At 39.2% G+C, this 21003-nt stretch overlaps 1 protein-coding gene across 8 annotated transcripts in view; it reads right to left on the reverse strand.

Annotated features, from left to right (window-relative positions):
- The window catches only part of KDM1A (lysine demethylase 1A), a 53268-nt gene extending 32313 nt beyond the window's left edge, over positions 1-20955 (reverse strand). For 5 of the 8 annotated variants that reach the window (XR_007508573.1, XR_007508572.1, XM_049821141.1 and 2 more), the window contains exons 1-8: positions 20650-20955; positions 17617-17782; positions 12547-12606; positions 8731-8864; positions 5321-5399; positions 4230-4322; positions 3403-3509; positions 1303-1384 (exon numbers count right to left, since the gene is read on the reverse strand). Coding sequence is in view for 6 of the 8 variants with exons in the window: in XM_049821141.1 (XP_049677098.1) it covers positions 1303-1384; positions 3403-3509; positions 4230-4322; positions 5321-5399; positions 8731-8864; positions 12547-12606; positions 17617-17782; positions 20650-20934 (1006 nt within the window). In the remaining 2 variants the exon portion in view is untranslated. Of the gene's footprint in view, positions 1-1302; positions 1385-3402; positions 3510-4229; positions 4323-5320; positions 5400-8730; positions 8865-12546; positions 12607-17616; positions 17783-17897; positions 17974-20649 lie in introns of those variants that run through there. The other 3 variants (XM_049821143.1, XM_049821140.1, XM_049821142.1) reach the window with 3 other exon arrangements.
- Between the last annotated feature and the right edge of the window lie 48 nt (positions 20956-21003).

Here is a 21003-nt window from a genome sequence, read left to right on the forward strand (position 1 = left end):
CTTTCACCTTCCTGAACCACAAGCTCAACCCCTTTAGTAGTCTTTTCTCCTCACATCTCTTCCAGATTCAAAAATATGAAGGATGTCCTTCAAACCATCTCCTTCACTACATGAATCTTTCTTTCTCCATAGCATATGCTGCCTCGTTAAAGGCAAAGGGTAGATTCTTTTGGAAAGGAAACACCCATGATGCATTAAATATAAAAATATTACAGTCTTTCACTAAGAAACCTTAAATGTGTTTTACCAGGACTGCAACTTCAATACTCTATCTGGAAATAGTTTCTATATGCAATTTAATAAAGACTAATATGACAGACACCAAGTTTTGGCAGTCAGTAAAAATTAGTTAGGTTTTATTATAGGTTTTATAATATTTTATCATTTCACTGCATTACTGAAGGGTATTCCAAACTAAACACGTGCTCATCTTAATAGAGTAACCAGTATCAATAACTGATGCCATCCTATAAACCAGCATTAAATAGGAATAAATACGGCTTGTTTGCCATTATTTTTACAACTATTTCTGAAATCACTTAGAAAGGGAACTTTTGGGATTTAAATCCTGACTCTAGGAAGGGCTTTCTCTTTAGATTGACTCTGTTCTTCATTCCCCCTCCTCCCTTTTTTTCCTGTGTAAAAGCAAAAACATATTCTATCTCTTTGGGGTCTTTCCCATCTTATAGCTTTGCTATTTATTTGCTCTTAGCTACTCAACTAATCCCCTCACTAAATTCCTACTTCTCCATGTTCAATTTCATGGTTATACTTTGGAAGATCCAAGGGAACAACTAAAAGAGTACCAAGAAATTCAGTCCAAGGACCTGAGCTCAGAGGCCACAGGCAGCTGGGTAAAGCAGCTTTAGAAAAACTTGCTCAGCACATGCAGTGAACCTAGTGCAGATACCACCCTTAAAAGGAACTGGGCAGAGGAATAGACACACTAAAAGACAGAATGCCAAGGAAAGAGCAAAAGAATTCCACTAAGCACAAGCAAACAGCAAAAGAATGGATCTACAACAGTTTGATAATGTGACAAGCACCTGTATGACTTCAGTGACCAATGAGAACTATGACACCAACAAAAATCCCAGCTTTTAGTGCAGGCTGCCATCTGTTCTGAAGATTCATTAATGAAAAATACTAACTACCAAAGAGGCTGAACTAGAACATCTACTTTTTAATAGTTAAAAATACCCAATTATTTTGGTCATGAAAGGAAACAGCGTAATGTTTCAGATTTGTAACATCTTGCCCCACAATTTTCCTCCCCGCTTCTTTTTATTCTGAAAAACTCACCAAGTCCTGTTACCACCATTGCTCCTAGATCAGCAACATAGTTCCCTTTGCGAAAGGTAGCAACTCTTCCTCCTACTCGGTCCTTTTAAAAGCACAATGTATTAAACCTCCTGTAACATTGGGCAATACACCTTACTTAAACATAATCACTGAAACTTCTACAGAACATAGTATAAGTATTCTCTGATCCTAAGGTTCAATAAACAGAATGTACACTTTTCCAAGAACCTCTGCAAATGAACACTTGATCTCAATTAATTTGCCTAAGTTAAGGAATAGCATGTTTAAGTTACATTTAAAAAAAAAAAAAAAAAAAAAAAGGAAAGAAACAGAAAAAGATGCCTAACCTGATTTGGACAGATTTAACTGTATCTACAGTAGGATCTAATGTGATTCTAAAATCAGTCCTTCATTGTCCGTGGATAGATTAAGTTACATACTAGATTTCCTCCTCCCACTTCCTACTACAAAATCCAACAGCTATGTAGGAAATTATTTAGCTGTGCTTGAGAAAACTAAATTTTAGGGTTAGAAAAACTATCAGCCAATTACGCCTATCTATTCTCCATAGAAGAGCCAGCTATCAATCAAGAAGATAACCACAAATCAACAGCCCATTTTAGAAGCAGGAAAAAAGTTTTTGATTCTTGACACATTACCGACGTAAGGATGACACTTATTTTACTACTGCTTCAAACTTAATAAGGAAAAAAAGCCACCTTTCCATATTATCAACTAGCTGGATGGTATCATCAGAAATATCAGTTACAATTGGGCAACGATCCCAAACAGCTACCAATTCATATAAAAATGTAAACTTCTATTTTTAGTAATTAAATCAGCAATTCAGAAGCATGTAAACTAACAGTCTAAAAGTTACAGAAAATGAGTGGACACAAAGAAACTACCACCTGAATCACTGAAATCATAATGTGAGAAAACACCAGACAGCCTTAAAAAATAAAAAAATACAGACTACTCAAGAAGAGATGCAGCAGTGTAGAGAAAAATGACTAAAAAATATTGTACATTATTTTAAAACAGCCTCTTGCTGGATCTACCTATTGGTTATAACAAAGATGCATAGAACAAAACCCAGGTTACAGCACAGATCACTTACTTTCAGCTTGGGGAAAAAAGCCCACAAACCAAAAAAAACCCACCAAAAGCCCAAAACCAAACCAACCAATCAAAAAAACCCACAATACATTTAGGTGAGCAAGAGACTCCTAAACGATTAGGTTGTTGTGCTCTCCTTTGCTCTAGTGGTATGGAACCTGTGAAGGACAGAACCAGCAGCTCTTGCACCCTAGCAACAAGAGCAGTAGCTAGCAAAATGAAGAGCCTGAAACATTACTATAATAAAAAACTTAAGCAGATTATTTTAATCTGTGCTAAAAAAGTGTCAGAAGTAAATACAGAAACAAAATTAAGTCAGGAAGTAAAGCACAAGATAAATTCCAATTTAATTGGTCAATGGATTTATTTATTTTAAATTAGCATCAAGCTGTTCTCAATTGATTAGATTATATGAAAAAAACTTTAACTTAAAAAAAAAAAAGGAGATTCCACTTAGGGCTGGATATAAAAGAATACCTTATTACTGGAAGAACAATCAGCTAGCTCACGTACCACGAAATGTAGCTCTATATAACTTTAAAGCTTCTGTTAAGCACAAAGTAATAAACAAGGAAAGAATTAATGTAGACTTGAAAGGTGCCAAGAAAAATATCCTGCCTGATGTTGTGTGGCAATTCCAAACAATGATTCTATTTAATGGGCAGGTTCTTGACATACAGACTTGTGCTCTGCTTTCCAGTAAAAAAATCAGTTCCTAATCATGAAAGGAAGAAGATTCCAGCCTGTTACTGGTGTAAGCATATGACACTAGCATCTGACTATACAGTCCCAGTGAGAAAAGATACACTCATTTCCTAGTGAGACAGGTTTAGTACTTAGCAATACATCCTGGCTGCCTGTAACCACACACAAACTTAACCATCTTGGGCATGCTGCTGGGATACTTAGCCTTATGCTAGTACTGAATGTGGTTACTGGTTAAGTTTCTGTACAGAAGTAAAATAGCACAGAAATTCATACCCTGGCTTCCAGAACTGTGACATCCATTCCAAAACTCTGCAGCTGGCGAGCTGCTGCCAACCCAGAGACTCCAGAACCAATAATGATCACCTTTCCAGTCTTCTTGGCTAACGAAAAGGAAAAATAAGTTACAAGCTCTATATGTGCATTACTACATTGTAAGCAGTCATGTTAAAGTTGCATTTAAGAGATATCAAAACCAAAAAGCAGTCTCCTTCTCATCAGTGGTTCTGACAGAACAAACTCTTTAACAAAATAGCCACAAAAAGAAAATTGAAGTAATTATGTACATAATATGGTAACAGTAAAAACACTTTACAATTTTTTTTAACGAGACAGGTACAAGAAAAATACACCAGTAGCTCATCTGTGACAAGGAAGAAAACAGGAGGAAAAATACTTCTGAAGGATAATTGTTTGAACAAGAAACTGATCTTTCTGCCCCAGAAGAATAAAACCTAGAAAGGACAGACAAGTTCAGCACTTGTAAAATTCAAGCATCATATAAGAATATAACAGATAAGTACTGTATTACATTTCTGTCTTTTGTTATTCAAAGAAGGAACAAAGATAACTCATTAAACAGTGACATTCACCAAATTATCTACAGAAGATTTGCAAACATTTTCCCTCTCAGTGATTTACCTAAATACATGGCTTCTCCATGCCAAAATAAAAAACGTGAACATCTATAGCCAGACAGCTCTCCAGCCTTTTTTTATTTTCTCAGCACTGCAATCCTAAAAAAAACACTCCAAAATTTGTCCTAATAAATCACAGAACAATAAAACAAAACTCTAATTAAAAACAATTTTCAAGTTTCTTACTTGGAAGGGGCTTCACTCTTTTGTAGATACCGAAGTTGATTAGACCATGCCGCTCCAGATAGCTGTGTACTCTGTGAACGAGCACCGTATCACCTACAAAATTGTAATGTTTTAAAATTATTCTGTACATTCGGCAGCACGTATGTACTAAAAACATACTCACAAGCAAACGTATCACAGCAGCAACCCAGCAAAGTCACACTGAACACATCCCTTTCTGCACCCCCAGCTGCCCTACTGAAGAATCCATCTTCTTGAAGAAGGCTGAGGTTAAAGTTTTCTGGAAACCACAAGCTGTTTTCCATGCTATAGTGCAGTTTTAAATACTGCCTGAACAGCTGTACAAGACATTAAATGCTTCTATTTATCTAGTGTGGAAGAACACCTTTTCTGAAATTGACTGCAGGAATCTGGTGAACTGCACACAGAACTGTAACGTGATTTGCCAGTATTAAGCCAAGCCATTACTGGAGCACTGAGTTCTAATTTTTGTTTTTATAAACACAATAATTCACTATTTTGCAATACTTGACAGTGTATCTGCTTTCATTTCAGCATTATTTTCTTCTTTAATTACTTTTTCTTTATCGCTCCCCTCCACCCTATTCCAGTTTATTGGAATCTTTTTTGAGAAGGGTGAAATGGCCTACATTTGCAAGCAGTAACTCCTCGCTCTTTTACTGCCTTCATCACAACTAGTCTGTTCAAGTCTTATGCAATTTTTTACTGCCTCCCAGAAAGCTTATGATTAAGAAAATCTCACAGCTGCAAACCACCATGAAGTTGTAGCAAACCTCAAAAGCTGCATGTGAATTCACTCACAGGAAACTTCTGTAACAACTCATCTTTTTACCAGCTTTTTTGAATTCTGCTAGGGATATATTTCTTTACCAGACAAATGAACTCTAACAAACCTGAAACATGAGCATACTGCAATATCCCATTCTGTACACGAACGCTCATGGAGCTCCACTAACAAAAGGACCCATCTGAAATCCTCTCTTGATTCTGAGCAGCTTTTCCACAATCAAAACTGAAAAAGAATAGCAATGATACATACAGTATGGTTTTGGCAGTAAGACTTGACTTACTATTATAAGGTGCTTCTAATTGTTGGATAGTTGCCTCAAATGTCAACTGAATCTTTGGGTTATCCAACCAGAGCTGCAGCTGTATTTAAAGAAACACAAAGACACATTATATTAAGCAATACAAAAGAGTTATTTACCATGTGCGTGTTTGTTACCAAGTACTGTTAGTAGATGAAACCTTCTAACGAGTTAAACTTTGGCAGTGCTATCCAAGCTGCACTGAGCTTTGCCTTCCAGTGTTCTTTAGAGTGCCATAGAATCCATTTTAACTTCCTACACCATTTCAAGTAAGTGGAAATGCATCAAGTTAGCAATCTCCTAATCACACATACAAGAAAACATACACTGAAAGAACAAAAGCTGCAAAACTAAAGCACCGGAATGCTTCTATGTACAGCCCTCCTTCCACCTGCATGGCAAGTATGATACATGTGATATTTTAATTGAGCATGCAACATCAGCCAGCATCTGACTTTTCAGCATCAAATTTCATGTTATTTTTGTAAAAGCTACAGAAGTATCTGTCATCTTATGAAGTTTATTTATCTCAGACCTTTAATCATCTAATCCATCTTCACTGATACAAGACACTACCATGGACTACACAGGCCACGCATGTACAAGAAAGAAACGTAGAGGGCAGTTACAGTTCAAAAACCAAGCAGGAGGAGCTGCCTGTGAAATATTAATTATGTCTCTTCATGCTAGAAAAAGAAGCACAGAATAACAGAATCACCACTGTTTCCCCAACAGAACTCCTACTTCATGGCATGGATGGCAATAGTTAATAAATAACATTTTACTGCTCAGTACCTAGATCTAGGTCAGACATAGTATCTCCACATCATTTTACATTCCAGAATTAGCCACTTATTTAGGTATTTCTCTACAATTGCACTACTGAACTTCACAGCTCCTCACAGATACCAAATTAAAGTGGAAATCATACAAATATAACGAATAGGAAAGATTAAGAAAGAATTTCCATATAATTTGGGAGGCCATTTGAGGCAAATTTCATCTTTAGCATAGTACTCTCTTCCACTTGTTTTCCAAGTAATTTTTAACAATGTTCTTTCTGATAACTTCTGAATGTGGAACTACCCATTTTGTAGTACTATGTACCACAATGCTAAGATTCCATTCTCAGTTGGAAGAGTGCAAAGCCCACAATCTATATTTTTATAAATCTTTATGTGTATATATATACAATTACTTCCATTATGCACATTAGTTTACTTTTATTTAAAATTAATTTCATCTGCTATGTTATCACCCAGTTACGCATAAGTCTTCATCTTTTGTAGTTTTTGTAGTCCTCATTTTACTACCTAAAATAACTTAGTATGTGCAGCAAATTTGCATGTCTTTACAAATTCTGATTTGTAGACCCCCTATGAATACACAGAACAGTGCAGGCCTTAGAAGATTTTAAAGGCTTCAAACCACACCTGCCCTGCACTGCCACAACAGATTATTTATCCTTACATTCTGCTTTGTAAATTTTCATGATCTGCTTTAACCAACAGTGATTTAGCAAGAGCTTTTACTGCTTTGGGTGGAGTGGTTTGTTTGGGTTTTTTTTTTCCATTGGTTGGTTGGGTTTTTTTGTTGTTGTTTTGGGGTGGGGGGGGGATTCATGTAGAAGATCACATGAAGTGGATCTCCTTTGTTCACTTTCTCATGAGTCCTTCGAAGAACTCGGATGGACTGTAAAGGGTGACTTCCCTTTATAAGAGCTACTGTGAGCCTTCCAAAATGCATTTTTACTTACCAGGTCATTCATTCAATTCTTGATTCCATTTGTTACCAGGCAAATTGGAAATATCAGACTTACTAGTCTAACTCCTTTAACCTCCGGGAACGCTGGGCATTCATGCCTTCTTCAGTATTTTCAAATCCCTTTGCCAGCTACAAGTAATAGTATGCACACTGCAGTTCACAGCTCTTCCGGAGCTCTACTTATGTTACCATTTGCTTCATCTGCTGTTCTGTAACCTCTGCTATCTTGACTGGAAGAGATTTTGCAAGTCTTCCTTGGAGAGGGATTCCTGCTTAGGAACTTCTCTAAGTTCCTCCATAGCGAATAAGGACCAAAGATCAGCAATGCAGCTTTTCTAGTGCAGGCCTGCAAATACCCCTTCCAAGCATTCCTTTAAATCTCAGTCATTTATTAGTTTCAGGGGAAGGCTTTTCTGCTTCTAATGTGTTTGTAAAAGGACTACTCACTATACATTTTGAGCAAACTGTTTTTCCAACTTTTTGGCTTACCTTGGTCTGTTTTTATGCATCTCATGACTTCCCAAAACTTACAACTTAGGTTAATTAGAGGGAGATTTCACAGGAATAGCAAAAGTCATGCTCTCAGCATGAAGATGTCCACCATGCATAAATTTTTAATAACTTCAAGTTATTAAGCACTGGGTGCTACCATGGTTAATACACTGATGTCCCTTGATCATTTAAGTCTGTGAAAAAAACTGAATGGTGCATAAGGTGTTTTCTCTCTTAACTATGGTAACAAAGCAATTTTCAAAATATTTCCTGCTTTCCTACTCTTAATTTTTCTAGTGTGACCTAAGTTTTCTAAAACACTCTTTTCTAAGTACAGGAGAAAGCCCTGAACCCTGTTTGTGTGCTGAGGAACTTAAAAGCATTGTCACAATTTAAAAGCACCATCTGCAAAACACAATATTACTGTTTTACTAAGGTTTAAACTTCAGGCATGCTTGCCTGAACTCAAGTGAATGAAGTCCCCAATGAATTACTTGAATATTGCCCCTTCTTTCTATATTTTAAGTTGCATGTAAGTTTAATGAATTGGGCAGAAATGCTACAAATGTTCAGAAGCAAGAGTTTCATTTCTTCAACATTACAATTTCTTTTATGAAATCAAAGCTGGTAACTATTCTATTCTGGGAATAAGCCACATGACTGGCTTGATGTCTCAGTATTACAGCTACTGAATGCTAAGCAAAGTAAAAAAATAAAAGCTGAGAGGTTTGCCTTATTCTAAGCAACAAGGTATTGACTGAATATTATGTTTAAGTATTCTACAGAAACTTCTTTAAACTGGGATTAAGTAATAGAACATTTGCACCAGCTTTCTGTTTGCTTACTTTTAAAAAGAATATTAGCTGAATCATGTAGTTTTGATGGCTGTTATGACTGTAATTTGGATATTGTAAATATACTGCAGATTCTTTATGCTGCCTCACAGCACTGCCTCAATCAAGAAATGGATAACACCTTCCTTAGCAACTTAGAGCATGATAGGATGCCAGAAATGAAACCCCACCATCTCAAAAAAAAAATCGACCAACTGTTAGACATGGTAACTGCCAAAAAGTCTTTGCAAGGTACACAAATGTCCTACCCTTTTTTTATCAATACTTTTACAATAAACTTACTGTGCGGTTCCTGATGTACAGAAACACCTTCTGAGTCTGCTGTGGCCCACTGATTATATCAGGGAAGCAGGCAGCTTCTTGAGAAGTCATACGGTCATGTGGAAGTCTACTCTGGAAAGCTGCACCCTCCACACCTACAATAAAAAGACAAGTTGTCTACAGGCACTCCAAAAGGAACTGCTAAATAAGTATTTTTACACTACCCTTCCTAGCCAATGCATCTAGCCATGAGGTGATATGGTGGCCAATATCATGTCATGCTTTCATTTAGTCCTTTTATTTACTTCTGCAAGACATGCAGGTTCCCAAGTCAACAGTTCTTTGAATTACAGGTATCATCTAGGGTTAATGAAAAAACTATACTACAGGGGGAAAAACCCCAAAACAAGACAAAAACCCAAATAAAAACCTGAAAAATAAGAGGCACAGGAGCACAAATCAATATAACATATAATATTATATATAAACATATATCTAAAATATAATATCAATAAAACATAACTGCTTTAGATGCTGTCCTTCATTTGTGTGGTTTCCAGTTTCTATCAGAATATGAAAAACATTTTGGAACCCATTCAATGGCAAAAGATCTATCAGATACAAGCACAATGCCTACAGTCCCCTCTCACCTGCTTTTCAAGGTTTCATTTGCACTAAACTCCTGAAGCTAGAGGAATGCATCTTAACCTCTCTTTTTGCATATTTTATATATTCACAACAGGCAGTGCAATGAAATGCAATCCTTCTTATGCTTTTCCTGTGTCCCTTCCCCAAGTGCTGTCTACAATCAACAACTACAGATTTCTGACTTTTCCTTTTAGATGCTCCACATAAGAGACTAATGTTGAGCATATACAGGAGACATTTTCTCTGTGGAAAGACTTCGTTCATAAAGACACCTGTACTTCTATCCATTCAAACACCAGCAATGAAGTAATAATACAGTTATGTACCCTACATTCCTCAATCTCATTTGAATGTATACTATATATAAAGTAACAAACCAAGACACAGCTGCATAAAGTGCTACAGCACAAGCAGAATGCAGAAAGTGAATCTTGCAGGCACAGCAAGCAAAATGAAATACTGAGATGTGAAATACAACAAGAACAACGTAAATCTTGTATGTCCTAGGAAGTGACTTAAGATCAGGACTGACAGAGGAGAGGACATTCAATCTGGAAAGATATAAGCCAATACATCCCAAGGGGAAAAAAACCCCACAAGTAACACAGTAAGATTAAGATCATTTGCTGAAACTGGAACTGCTCAAAAGAATGTAATAAATATAAAAGAAAATATAAGCTTGCAGTGCGTTACACTAACCAAGACAACTGTCTGAAAGTTTGAAGTTCATGTGCAGAAGTACACGTCACTGTACTGGGGAGTGGAATTCTCTTCTTTCAGTTCTGGTGCAAACATACACACACCTTTAACTTCAACGCATTGTTACACCCCAAAGGTGAAGAAAAAAATTTAAGCAAGGAAATGGTTGTGAAGCTAAAATAATTCATTCACAAGCAAAGATTAGAGGATCTAACTGTGTGATGACTCAAGGTAAAGAAAACTGTCTATAATATTTACAGGAATTTTACAACACAAGGAAATTAGTAAGAGAGGCTACAGAGCACTGCAAGAAAGTAAAATGCAATTAACAATAGGAAAAGTTGACACACCCACAATGCTTCTTGAGACTAATATTCAGCTACAGAATAGAAACCCGTAGCTGTGCTAGAACATCAGCTTCTCCAGTAATAAACATCCCCCAGCCCTTTTGTTGTCCTTCAGTCTAACACTGGACCAACTGTGCAAACACCTACACGTGAATGCATATGCTAAACTATGAACTCCATAAAAATTGTGCACATAAATCAAACCAAAGTTACCAATTCTCTGATACAGTACTAACATTAACAAATCTTAATTAAAGTTCTAGATCATCAAGTGTTAGCAAAGAGCTCGGCAGCACAATTTTCAGAGAATGGCTGGTTAAAGATTTGAAATGCTGAACCCGACTCCCTCTTACAGGCTTATGCTAAATGAGTGTGCCTTCTCCAGATATTTGCTAAAAAGTGTTGACTGTCATGCAGTGATCAACTACCAGGAAACTCTCAGACGTGGATTTAAAGCAACTCACCAGTTTCTTGAAAAGCTTTGCAATTTATTTCTTCAAACTGAGAAGCCAGAGAAACTGGCGCTCCTAACAGCCTTGGAAAGAACTCCAAGGTGGGTTTTTTTTGTTGTTGTTTTTTTTCAAAGCCACATGTCTTTTATGGCAATACCTGAACTTTAAAACTAAAATGTCAGAATAGCTCCAGATGAGCACTGGTGTTTAGGAAAACAAAATGAAACAAAACAAAAACACAAAAGGGTTCGACACCAGAATTTAGAAAAAAATCTAGCTATTATTAGAGAAGATACTGTTTTATTTGGCCCAACCACCAGAAGATCTTTTAAGAACTAAATGTCCTTGAATTTACTTCTGCAACTACACAGCTCAAAGTTAAATCAATTTCAGGCTGATTAAATCCCCCCCAATCCCACACCCTTACTGCTTGCATTTCATGAAAGCAACACATTAAAGGGAGTAGCAGTTCAGAACTACGCATGCTTTCCTTAGGGCAGGCAACTCTTTAATGACTGTAGGAATGGGTCTGCCTAGACTGGATTCTCATTCCCTCTTCACACACATTCGCGCACACACTTGCCACTTCCTGACATTCAGCATCAGCAACTAATGTGCTCAAGTTTTCATTATCTTCTTCCCCACAGAAGAAATCTTGAGTGATGCTGCTCATTTAAAGACTTACTGAAACTTCTGCAGATGAAAAATCCTGAAGGAAAGTTATTGGCTGCTAAATTGGACAATTGCTAAACCATACCCTCAGCATATATATAAAATGCAAAATATGCAGAATTTCCAAACAGCCAATGCCTACCTAAAAATGAAATAGGCAATGTACCCTTAAACCTACAATCTGTAACAGTCAGAAATTCTGTGCAAGTGGTAAGATCCAAAACATAACTTGGCTCCTTTACTCAGAACAGCAAGGATGCACTCTCAGATTAATATCTTGAAGTTATATTTGCTTCAAAAAGAGCAACTTGGAGGTATAGAATAGGTTCTGGAGCCTTCAACTCCTTTGCTTAAAACCCTAGTCCTCAATCCTCAAGTGAGAGCGAAAGCGGCAGAGTTGGAGGAAGATTTTCAGTAGCATTCTAAGTACTTAAAGATACCAATTCTGTGAATTAAGCAGTAAGTGCATACTGCTAGCATCAGTACTTAGGTCAAATGGCAAATGCAATTCACAATCCAGTCCACTGAGAAGCAGACTATGAATCTCCTCAACAGATAAACCTCCTGGGCTAACCACTGGTACACAGCTCAAGCACAAACCCTTTCAAAAGAAAAAACAAAAACAAAGGATCAAAAAGGTAGTCCACACTGTTTCTTCAGCAAATTAGAAAAAAGGTCTACTGTGCTGAAGCCCAGGGCTTTCTGTGTCATTCTAGGTGGTAGAAACTGGCTAGGTAAGAAATAACTTTTTGCACGTTTGAACTCCTCTGAACATGGAGAGGAGTGGAGGGATGAGAGATCGGCCTGAGGGATTTCAACATACGTTAGCGTCCTTTTCCATAGTTGGTACAGAACTCAACTGAAATTTGAAAATACCCTCACTTTTTTAACAGGTGGGTAAAAAACTCCTGTATCTCTTGCTAAGTTCTAGACAACCACACCCATGCGCACTTGCAAGCATCAATCCCTAACTTGGCGGCTCTTGCTACTAAGTGGCAAGCATCAAACGCCACCCTCACCTGATGCTTGGCCGTCTCCATACCCTCCAGAATTGTCGTCTTGAAGTCCTCCTGCTTGCCCTGTGGAAGGAAAGAGGAGAACTCAGGGACCTTACTCCATAAGTTAAACCATACTGGACATAAAGGCCCGGCAGTTGGCGTTTTAGGTATTAAATTTCACCAACTAACTAAACCCATTTTCTGAGAATCCCATCTTCTGGAACCTAGGTTCAGGGTACCAAACTCTGTAGTCTTCTAGTGTCATCCATGCTACTGGAACACTTTACATCAGACTTTATGAGAAATAAGGTAGTACACAATATGTAGCATTCCTGGTGGCTAAATACTTATGATCAACTTCATTAATGGCTAGGATTTGAATAATAAGATTACATTTCTTACTGTCAAGATCCGGTGGACGGATACCATCAGATTCTATGGATCTCAAACCATAAGAATTTGATAATCTTGTCCTTGGTACTCCCGAGTGTCCCCATATGCAAGGGGATAGTTTGAACCATTCTAAAAAGCCTCTCACTTTCAAGAGAGCCTATTTTTTTTTTTGCCATAAACCCTTCCCTGAAGCTTGATGATGGAACTTTTTTGAAAGGCTCAGACCACTTATTTTGGCTTCAGTGCTCTTGATACACCAACAATGTTCTAACAGACTAAGACCACCTTTGAAGCAAAGTACATGTCAATACCATTGATCAGTAATGTGATCAACACCCAGCACTGAAAGACATTGGTCTTTCAACGTATCCAAGGCAGGAAACATGAGGAAAGGCAAAGCACTCATCTAAAAGATCTGAAGAAGTCTCAAAATTACCTTAGCCTGCATCTAAGTCCTGAATAGCAGCCTTGACAGAACTACAACACAACCAGGCACAGGGCATTTCTACAACAGAGATGAGTACAGCTGCGATGTCTGCAGGAACAAAGCCAATATAGGTCACCTCACACACTGCTAATCTTCACAGGAGATGCTAGCTCCAAGTTTAGCTTGCAAGTGATATTCTTCCAGAGTCAGATGTTTGCCTGAAGTCTTGTCACCTTCAGAGAGCAGGAAGTCGTGGAACACTACAGAGACAGCTGAACACTGTTCAGCTAGCTGCTCCTGTACCAAGATTCCTTCAAACCAAATGCTTCAACAGTCAGCAAATTGGGTGTTTTCTAAAGCCCAAACAAACCCCCACTGAAACAAACTGCTGAGGTCAAGGTAGCAAATGGAACAGTCACTTCCTAGAGCACAAGTGCTCAAGGTGTCATCTCTAAACATGTAAGAGTAAGGTCTAACCTGAGGCTGAACAGACAATTGTTAAGATTACTCTTCAGAGTTTGGGATTGGGTCAACAGTTTTGCCAGAATGTAATTTGAGGCTCTTAGGGGATACACTAACTTAAAAGAATTTCACCTGAACTACAAATTTAACCCCTAAAGCAAGACACAGAGAGTGAAACAAATATTTTCATACTTCCGATAGCCTGGAGTAACATCTGGAATATTGTAACAATACATATCTACAGACATATAAAATAGGAACTGAAACAAGAAAGACATTTTCACTCAGCTATAGTAGAAGAGCAATAGTAACTACTTTTATATAATCAGTCTACCAGCAGGGAAGTTCAGAAACTCACAAGAGAGACCATGACAAATAATTGTATATTGACATGCCCCAGAAGTCCCAAAGCCAGGATTCTCTGAACTAATATATCTGCAATAGCAAGAGAAAATTCCTCACTTCACCTACACTGTAAGTACTTTATTCTGCTGGGAACATTGCAAGATCTGCTTCTCTTCTGGAAGAGACTAACAGAACTCAAACATCAATATTCACAGTCCAGCATAGGCCTTTAATTTGCAGGAAAAGTTTCACTTGTGCCTTCCCTAAGTTAAGAAATTGAAAAAATGCTGACATCAGCCTGTGGCATTCATTGTCCCTGAATTAGCACTGACAATGAGTAGAGGGGACAAAATTGCTCTCGGTTTACTTACAAAAAGAAATCAGTATTTTCCTCTTCTGTTAATAACAGATAAACCATTTTCAGTTTTAGGTCAAAAAAAGTATCACTATTACTGCTTGCTCGGACATAATTCTAAAAGCTACCCAGTCTGAGTACAGAAGTGTGGAAAAAAGGTCTACTAGTGCAGATAGCCTCTCCTTCCCCATAAGAAAGTCATGTTCCAGCTGCAAAGGAACAAAGCAGCAAGCAAACTGCTGACCCATGTTAACAACAAATTACTGCAGCTGAACACAACATGTGCAGGAGCAGAATCTGCTGAAAGTCTCAAGGCAACTGAATAACAGACCATGAGCTGAACAGCAATCAGAAAGGTCTACAAAGGAGTCCACTTCATACAATCATCCACTGTCTTAAAATAAATAATAGTGGCACAAGAGTACTGAATTTAATTAGGAAAACAGACAAGTCGGATGAAAGACAGAGACAGAGTACCACTAAGTTTTGGCTATTTACTTGACATTAATCTGGATCATATTCAGTCTCACACTTCCTTGGAAAACAGTCGCTAGGAACACAAGATTACCACAAAGTAAGAACACTGACAAAACTAAAAAGACAGGGGCTGGTAAAGAAAACCTTCAGAAAGCTATAAGAATGAAAATCCAATTTGGTGAGGGCAAACAAAAAAAGATCCTTAGAGGAGAAAAACAAAAGCAGCAAGCTCCTTAATTTCAAAAGGGATATTGGCAAATAACACAAATGTCATAGAACACTGAAAATGAGTTTGGAAGCTTTTTGCTATCAGACAATATTTCTCAAGTAAAAGAGAGAGACACTTTAAGGAAATTACCTTAATCATGAAATACTGTTACGCCTTTTAATACTGCTCTGCAGTAACATGCAGTAAATCTTGCAAATCCAGATGATAACAATCTGCATAGCCAAAACATCTGGAATTCCCCACAGCTGAACACATTAACTGAGCCCACCCCAAATAAGACCCACATTTTGCTGTCACCTAAAGTGTGATACTTAATAACCTCTTTCTACTGTAAACTGTCTGTGAGGACAGACTAATGAAATACCAGCTACTGTCACTATTACATTCTGAAGTTTGCACAATTAGGTTTTTCAACCCAAAAGGTCATAACCTATAACATGACAGCTTTACACCTCTACTGCATTACCTATGTTTTTGCAGGCTTTAAACATACAGAGGAAATTATTAAGGTCTGCAATGAGACTAAATTAACAGTAATACACAAGCTAACTTTTTGTATTTTGTTAAATTTTCAATATGCAAACCTGCTCTAGTATTGCTGTACTATTTAATATTTCTTATTGAACACATATTTTTGCTTCAAAGAAGTCACCAGGGAGAAAACCTCAATTATAAACATTGTTTCTATATATAGGAGACTCCATGCCTCTTCCTCCTAAGGGTTGTTTGAATTAGAAGTTTCAGTGCACTTTAACAGCCAGAATAGATGACCTGATGCTCTTGAAGCCTGCATTAATAAAGACAAAGATAGAGATCCACCAATGTACATAATTTCAGAAGCCTTTAAAAATACGGCAAGACTAGCTACAGAATGACAACTGAAAATCTGTCACCTTTCTACATCACTGCTTCATGCGTATCACAGGATTTCTAGGAATGGAGAAAGGATATGGTGATGTGAAATCTACTTATTTCTAGGCAGCTAGATATAGCCTGTTTTAAATTTAGCTGTATCTAGAGAACTAAATATAGTGCTTGCAGAGTAACTGCTTAACAGACTGTTGTGTATAGAACAGCATGAGTTTATCACTGCCTATCTTCCATGTTTCTTCATTCATGGGGTAAAACACTACTTCATTGACTATGTCTCAAACTGATTTCAATAATCATTCTTAGAGCCACAAAATGGCATCTAAGAAATATCAAAAGTGTATTAATTTTAGATCTCAAGGATTAAACTCAAAGTTTAAGCTAACTTAAATAGTAAACTTAAGATACTTTCTTAATTACACCTATTAAAATTCCATTTTTTGACAGATCAACTACAAGTATGGGCAGGGATGATTTTTATCATTGCAAATATTTTAGACAAGCATATGAGCTATGGTATTCCTGTATCAAGCCAGGAGCCAACAGCTGCAGCTGAGGAGAGATTACAGGGACAAATCCTAAGAGATAAAACACAACTGTGGCTTTTAATATATTTTCTGAATCCAAAGGCAAGTATCCCCAAACTGACTTCAATCCTATTGTCTATGTTCTCAAACCTGCCAGCCAAAAAGAAGCCAACTAAGAGCAGTAGAACTGAAGACTAACAGTTATTCACATCAGTGATGAACCAGCAAAAGTTCAACTACTAGATTTCAGCTATTGTCTAAAACCAACTAGCACACACATCATCTCATGAAATCTGTCTGACAGCTAAACTTTGCAAAAGCATGATTTTGTAGATAGTAGACTGATGTACCAACACGAGACCTAACTAATGGTGGTAGCTGTAAACACAACAGAGGTAAAGAATGGATAGGGTACTGCTAATACCATAAATTTCAAAAGCTGATTCCTGAACAAGACTGACCAAGAAACTTCCCAATATAAAGTGAATCTTTACAACTCTGTCAAAGGTAATGAGAAAAGCACTGAAGTTTAAGCAAACAGTATCCAACCAGAACTTAAGGTTAGAGTCATAGTTTAAAGCCACAGGAATCACTATACATTAAATTTGTTCTCCTGTATAGCAAACCCCCCAGTAAATCTAACATCTTTTCTTTCAGAAGAATAAGTAAATGTTGGTACATGAGCAGGTGTGGCAGCTAAGTGCCAAAGAGGCTATTCTAGTCAATAAGCTTCCGAAGACATGTCAATAAGGATCATAAGAATCTAGTATATGAGGTTTGGCTTAGTTTGGAATTACATCATGCATATACCCATCTTTATCAGGCTGCTCTTCTGCATTTTTCCCCTCCTTCAACATATAGGGCCAGCAAAGAAAACACTGCAAAACAATCATTCAAAACCAATCAAAACCAGACACAGGATTTGTGATGCTGCACCTGACCCTGCTTAATTTCTGGCAGTAAAACAGGTAAGTAGTGTCAGAAGAGAAGGTCTCTCTTTACTCACCAGATGGCTCCTCTGGCTCACTTTCATTCTCTTCTTCTGCAGGAGCTGGTGGAGGTGGTGGTGGTAGTTTTTTCTCTTTCTCAGCTTTAGCATTTCTCTCTTCTTCAGAGTAATACTCATCTTCTGACAGGTTTGCAAGACTCTCATCCATCTCTCTATACTCCACCTGTAAAAAGCACAACAGAGGATAAACACACTGAAGATACTGCTAAGTCTCACTACTAAAACAAACACTGCAAGCAACAAAATTGCTTACAGCTCAGAGAAAAGGCCCGAGTTACCTTGTCCAGAGTCTTATTATAGCTACCACGTTATAAAATCTTCAATAGCTTAACAAGTTCCATGTGGTTTTTTACCTCCACTAAAAAAAAAAAAAAAAGTCTTCAGCACCCAACTGCCCAGTAGTAGGAACTTTCTACTCATATTGAGCCCAGCTTATGTGTATTTGTTATATCATCATTTAACCTCTCTAGTTGTCTTCCCCTCCCTCACCTCCCTGTCAAATTCAAGGATCACAAATTGCCTGTCTATTCCATATGTTCTAACTTGAACTTATCTGTCAAGCATGGGTGACCACAACTGTACACAAGATTTCCTGAGGAAATCCCACTCATGTCCTGTACACAGATGTATCTTGCACAGATAGTCTCCCGTTTACTGGAAATCTTGCCCTCATACAGAGGACCACATCTGCCTCCTCCCCAGGATGGTCACACTAGTGGCTCAACAAAAGACTGAAAAAAAACCCCATCCAACTTTATTGCCATATATGTTTTTTCCTGTTCTCCAGTAAAAATAAATAATATTACCAGCTAAAAAGACTAAAAGAAACATAGAAACCCCAAGAAATAACCTAGAAAGGATACATCTCATACTGTTTAATAAACCAAGGTTTTTTTCCAAAGTAAGAAAGCTTTGTATATTGCTATTGAATTTCCCTACCTGTTGGAAAGGAAAAAAAGGACTTCTCACAATATGCAGCCTTGGGAAAAATAAAGCAAAAGCAGCTAGTGTACCTCCAACATCCTACAGGTCAGCTTCTCCCATGAGATGACAAAAGCAACTCTGCATTTCTCATCAGAAAAAATAACAAATCTTTCACAGTTGAAGTTCAGTCATTAAGAAAGGGCGATAATGGGTACATTTCAAAGTAGCATTGGGAAGCCCGTGTATAGGAAAGCCTAAATTCAGTACCACGCTAACACACTCCATGATCTTCTACCTTTCAAATATTTACGTTCGTTCCATCCTGTCCAGCACATTCAGTTTTTCACGCTGTTGAGCAAATGTTGCACCACTAGGACCTTTTGTGATCTCCCACTCTGAAGCAAGTTACAACGATCCCACAGCATCACAAGAACAGTATGACAGGTATTTGAAACTAACACAAACTAGTTTTGCTCTAAAGCCTTCCATCCCCCTTAAGCTCACACAACTGTCAGAGAACAATCAAGTCCTATAAAGAACTAAGCTTTTCGCTAGGTTTATTTTTAACCTGGATACCCTCCCCAACTGAGTTCACACCACAAACATTCGCAGTAAGACAACTTTGTGCTAGACTGAAGCGATCATGGGGATATACTGTGTTAAAAGAGATTAATGCCCTTAGCAAATAGGTATTGCCAATGCAGAGAAACATCACCGAAATACAACCCACAGATAGTGCACTAATTCCTACTTGTTAACAGGCCACTATAAAGCAAGTAAAAGCCAGGTATGCTGCCTCTGAAGATCACAGAATGGTTTGGATCAGAAGTGACCTTTGAAGATCATCTGGTTCAACCCCCCTCCCATGGGCAGAGACATCTTTCACTAGATCAGGTTGCTCAAAGCCCCATCCAGCCTGACCTTGAACGCTTCCAATGATGGGGGATCCACAACTTCTCTGGGCAACCTGTTCCAGTGTCTCACCACCCTCATTGTAAAAAACGTCTTCCTTATGTCCAATCTACATCTACCCTCTTTCAGTTTAAAAGATGCACCAGACTGACCTACCGAACAGTTCCTATACGCAAAGGACTAGCCCAGCTAGCTATCTTGTCACATAAGAGCTCTGAAGAGCAAGACATTCAATGCTACAGCTACAGTATAACAGACATAGTTCCTGAAAGTAATTTCAGCTTCCATATCAAACACACCCAGCTCTGGGCACAGCCAAGATCTTCAAAGTCTTCTGCAACAAGGTTTCTGAGAAAAAGTTTCAGAAAAAAAAGGTAATGTTCTCAGATGTTCAGAATAAGATATGAGAATTACATACCACAGGCCCAAGTTATTGGAAGCTGTTTACAGCCTTTAGATTTCATTGCTAAATCTCACCCCTAACACAGCACTGGCTCAACTGTCCAATGCCAACTGAGGGAAGCTGAAGAACGGTATACTGAGTATGGCCATCACCTTTATACCTTGCAATACCAGCATCACTCCATGCACATAATCCCCAAGACAAGCTGCTAACAACAGTAAAGTGCTCACGAAAACGTAAGACCACAAAAACACAGATGCAATGCTAGGGTGTGTTTGGTTCTTTTTTTACTGCTCAGTATCTGACCAGGAAGCCCTACAAAGTTCCGAGGACTGTTGCAGACTGCTCTCCTTTATGGAAGTGCACAAGTTCTCCCCAGACCTTATGAAGGTCAGCTATGACAATACGAGACCTTAACCCTCATTAGTTTCTTGCACGTCTGCACGTTTATCCTGCAGGAGAACTCCCCTCCACGGGCAGCACCCGCACCCCACGCACCGGCGCCGCCCGGTAACGCCCGACCGGGCCAGAGAAGTCTGCTCAACCCAGGCACCCCCGCCGGGCAGGGAGCGGTCTCGGGGACTCCCGGTCCGCCGCCCGCCCCACCGGCCCCTTCCCCGGGAGCCGTCCCGGGCGGCGCGAGCCGCCTCACGGAGGGGCAGGGCCCGGCAGCCCAAAGGCCGGAGCACGCACCACCCGCCAGATTCCTCCCTCCACCCCCCGCTCCAGCCGCGGCTCCAGGCCGGCAGGGCCGGGCCCGTAGCCCAAGCACCCCGCCCTCCCCCACCTACTTTGGCCCGCTTGCGGCGGCTGGTCCTGCGACCCTCGGGGGTCTCGGCGATGCCAGTGGTTTCGGCGCTGGGCGCAGGGGCGGCGCCGGCGGCCGGCGGCTCGGACAGACCGCCCGGGGGCGAGGCCCGCGACGGTTCCTTCTTGCGCGGAGTGCGCTCCGCAGCCCCGCCGCTCTCGGCAGAGGAGCCCAGGGCCCCTGCCGCGGCGGGAGGAGGCACCGGCGCCTCAGACCCGCCCTCGCCACCCGCCGCCGCCTCCGCGGCCTTCTTTCCCCCCGACAGCATCGCCCCGGCCGTGCCGCGCCGCCCCGCACAAAGGAGGCCGCTGGCGGGCTGGCGAGACCTCCTCCTGAC

This window comes from Accipiter gentilis, chromosome 17 (assembly GCF_929443795.1).
Source record: "Accipiter gentilis chromosome 17, bAccGen1.1, whole genome shotgun sequence".
NCBI classification, from domain to species: domain Eukaryota; kingdom Metazoa; phylum Chordata; class Aves; order Accipitriformes; family Accipitridae; genus Astur; species Astur gentilis.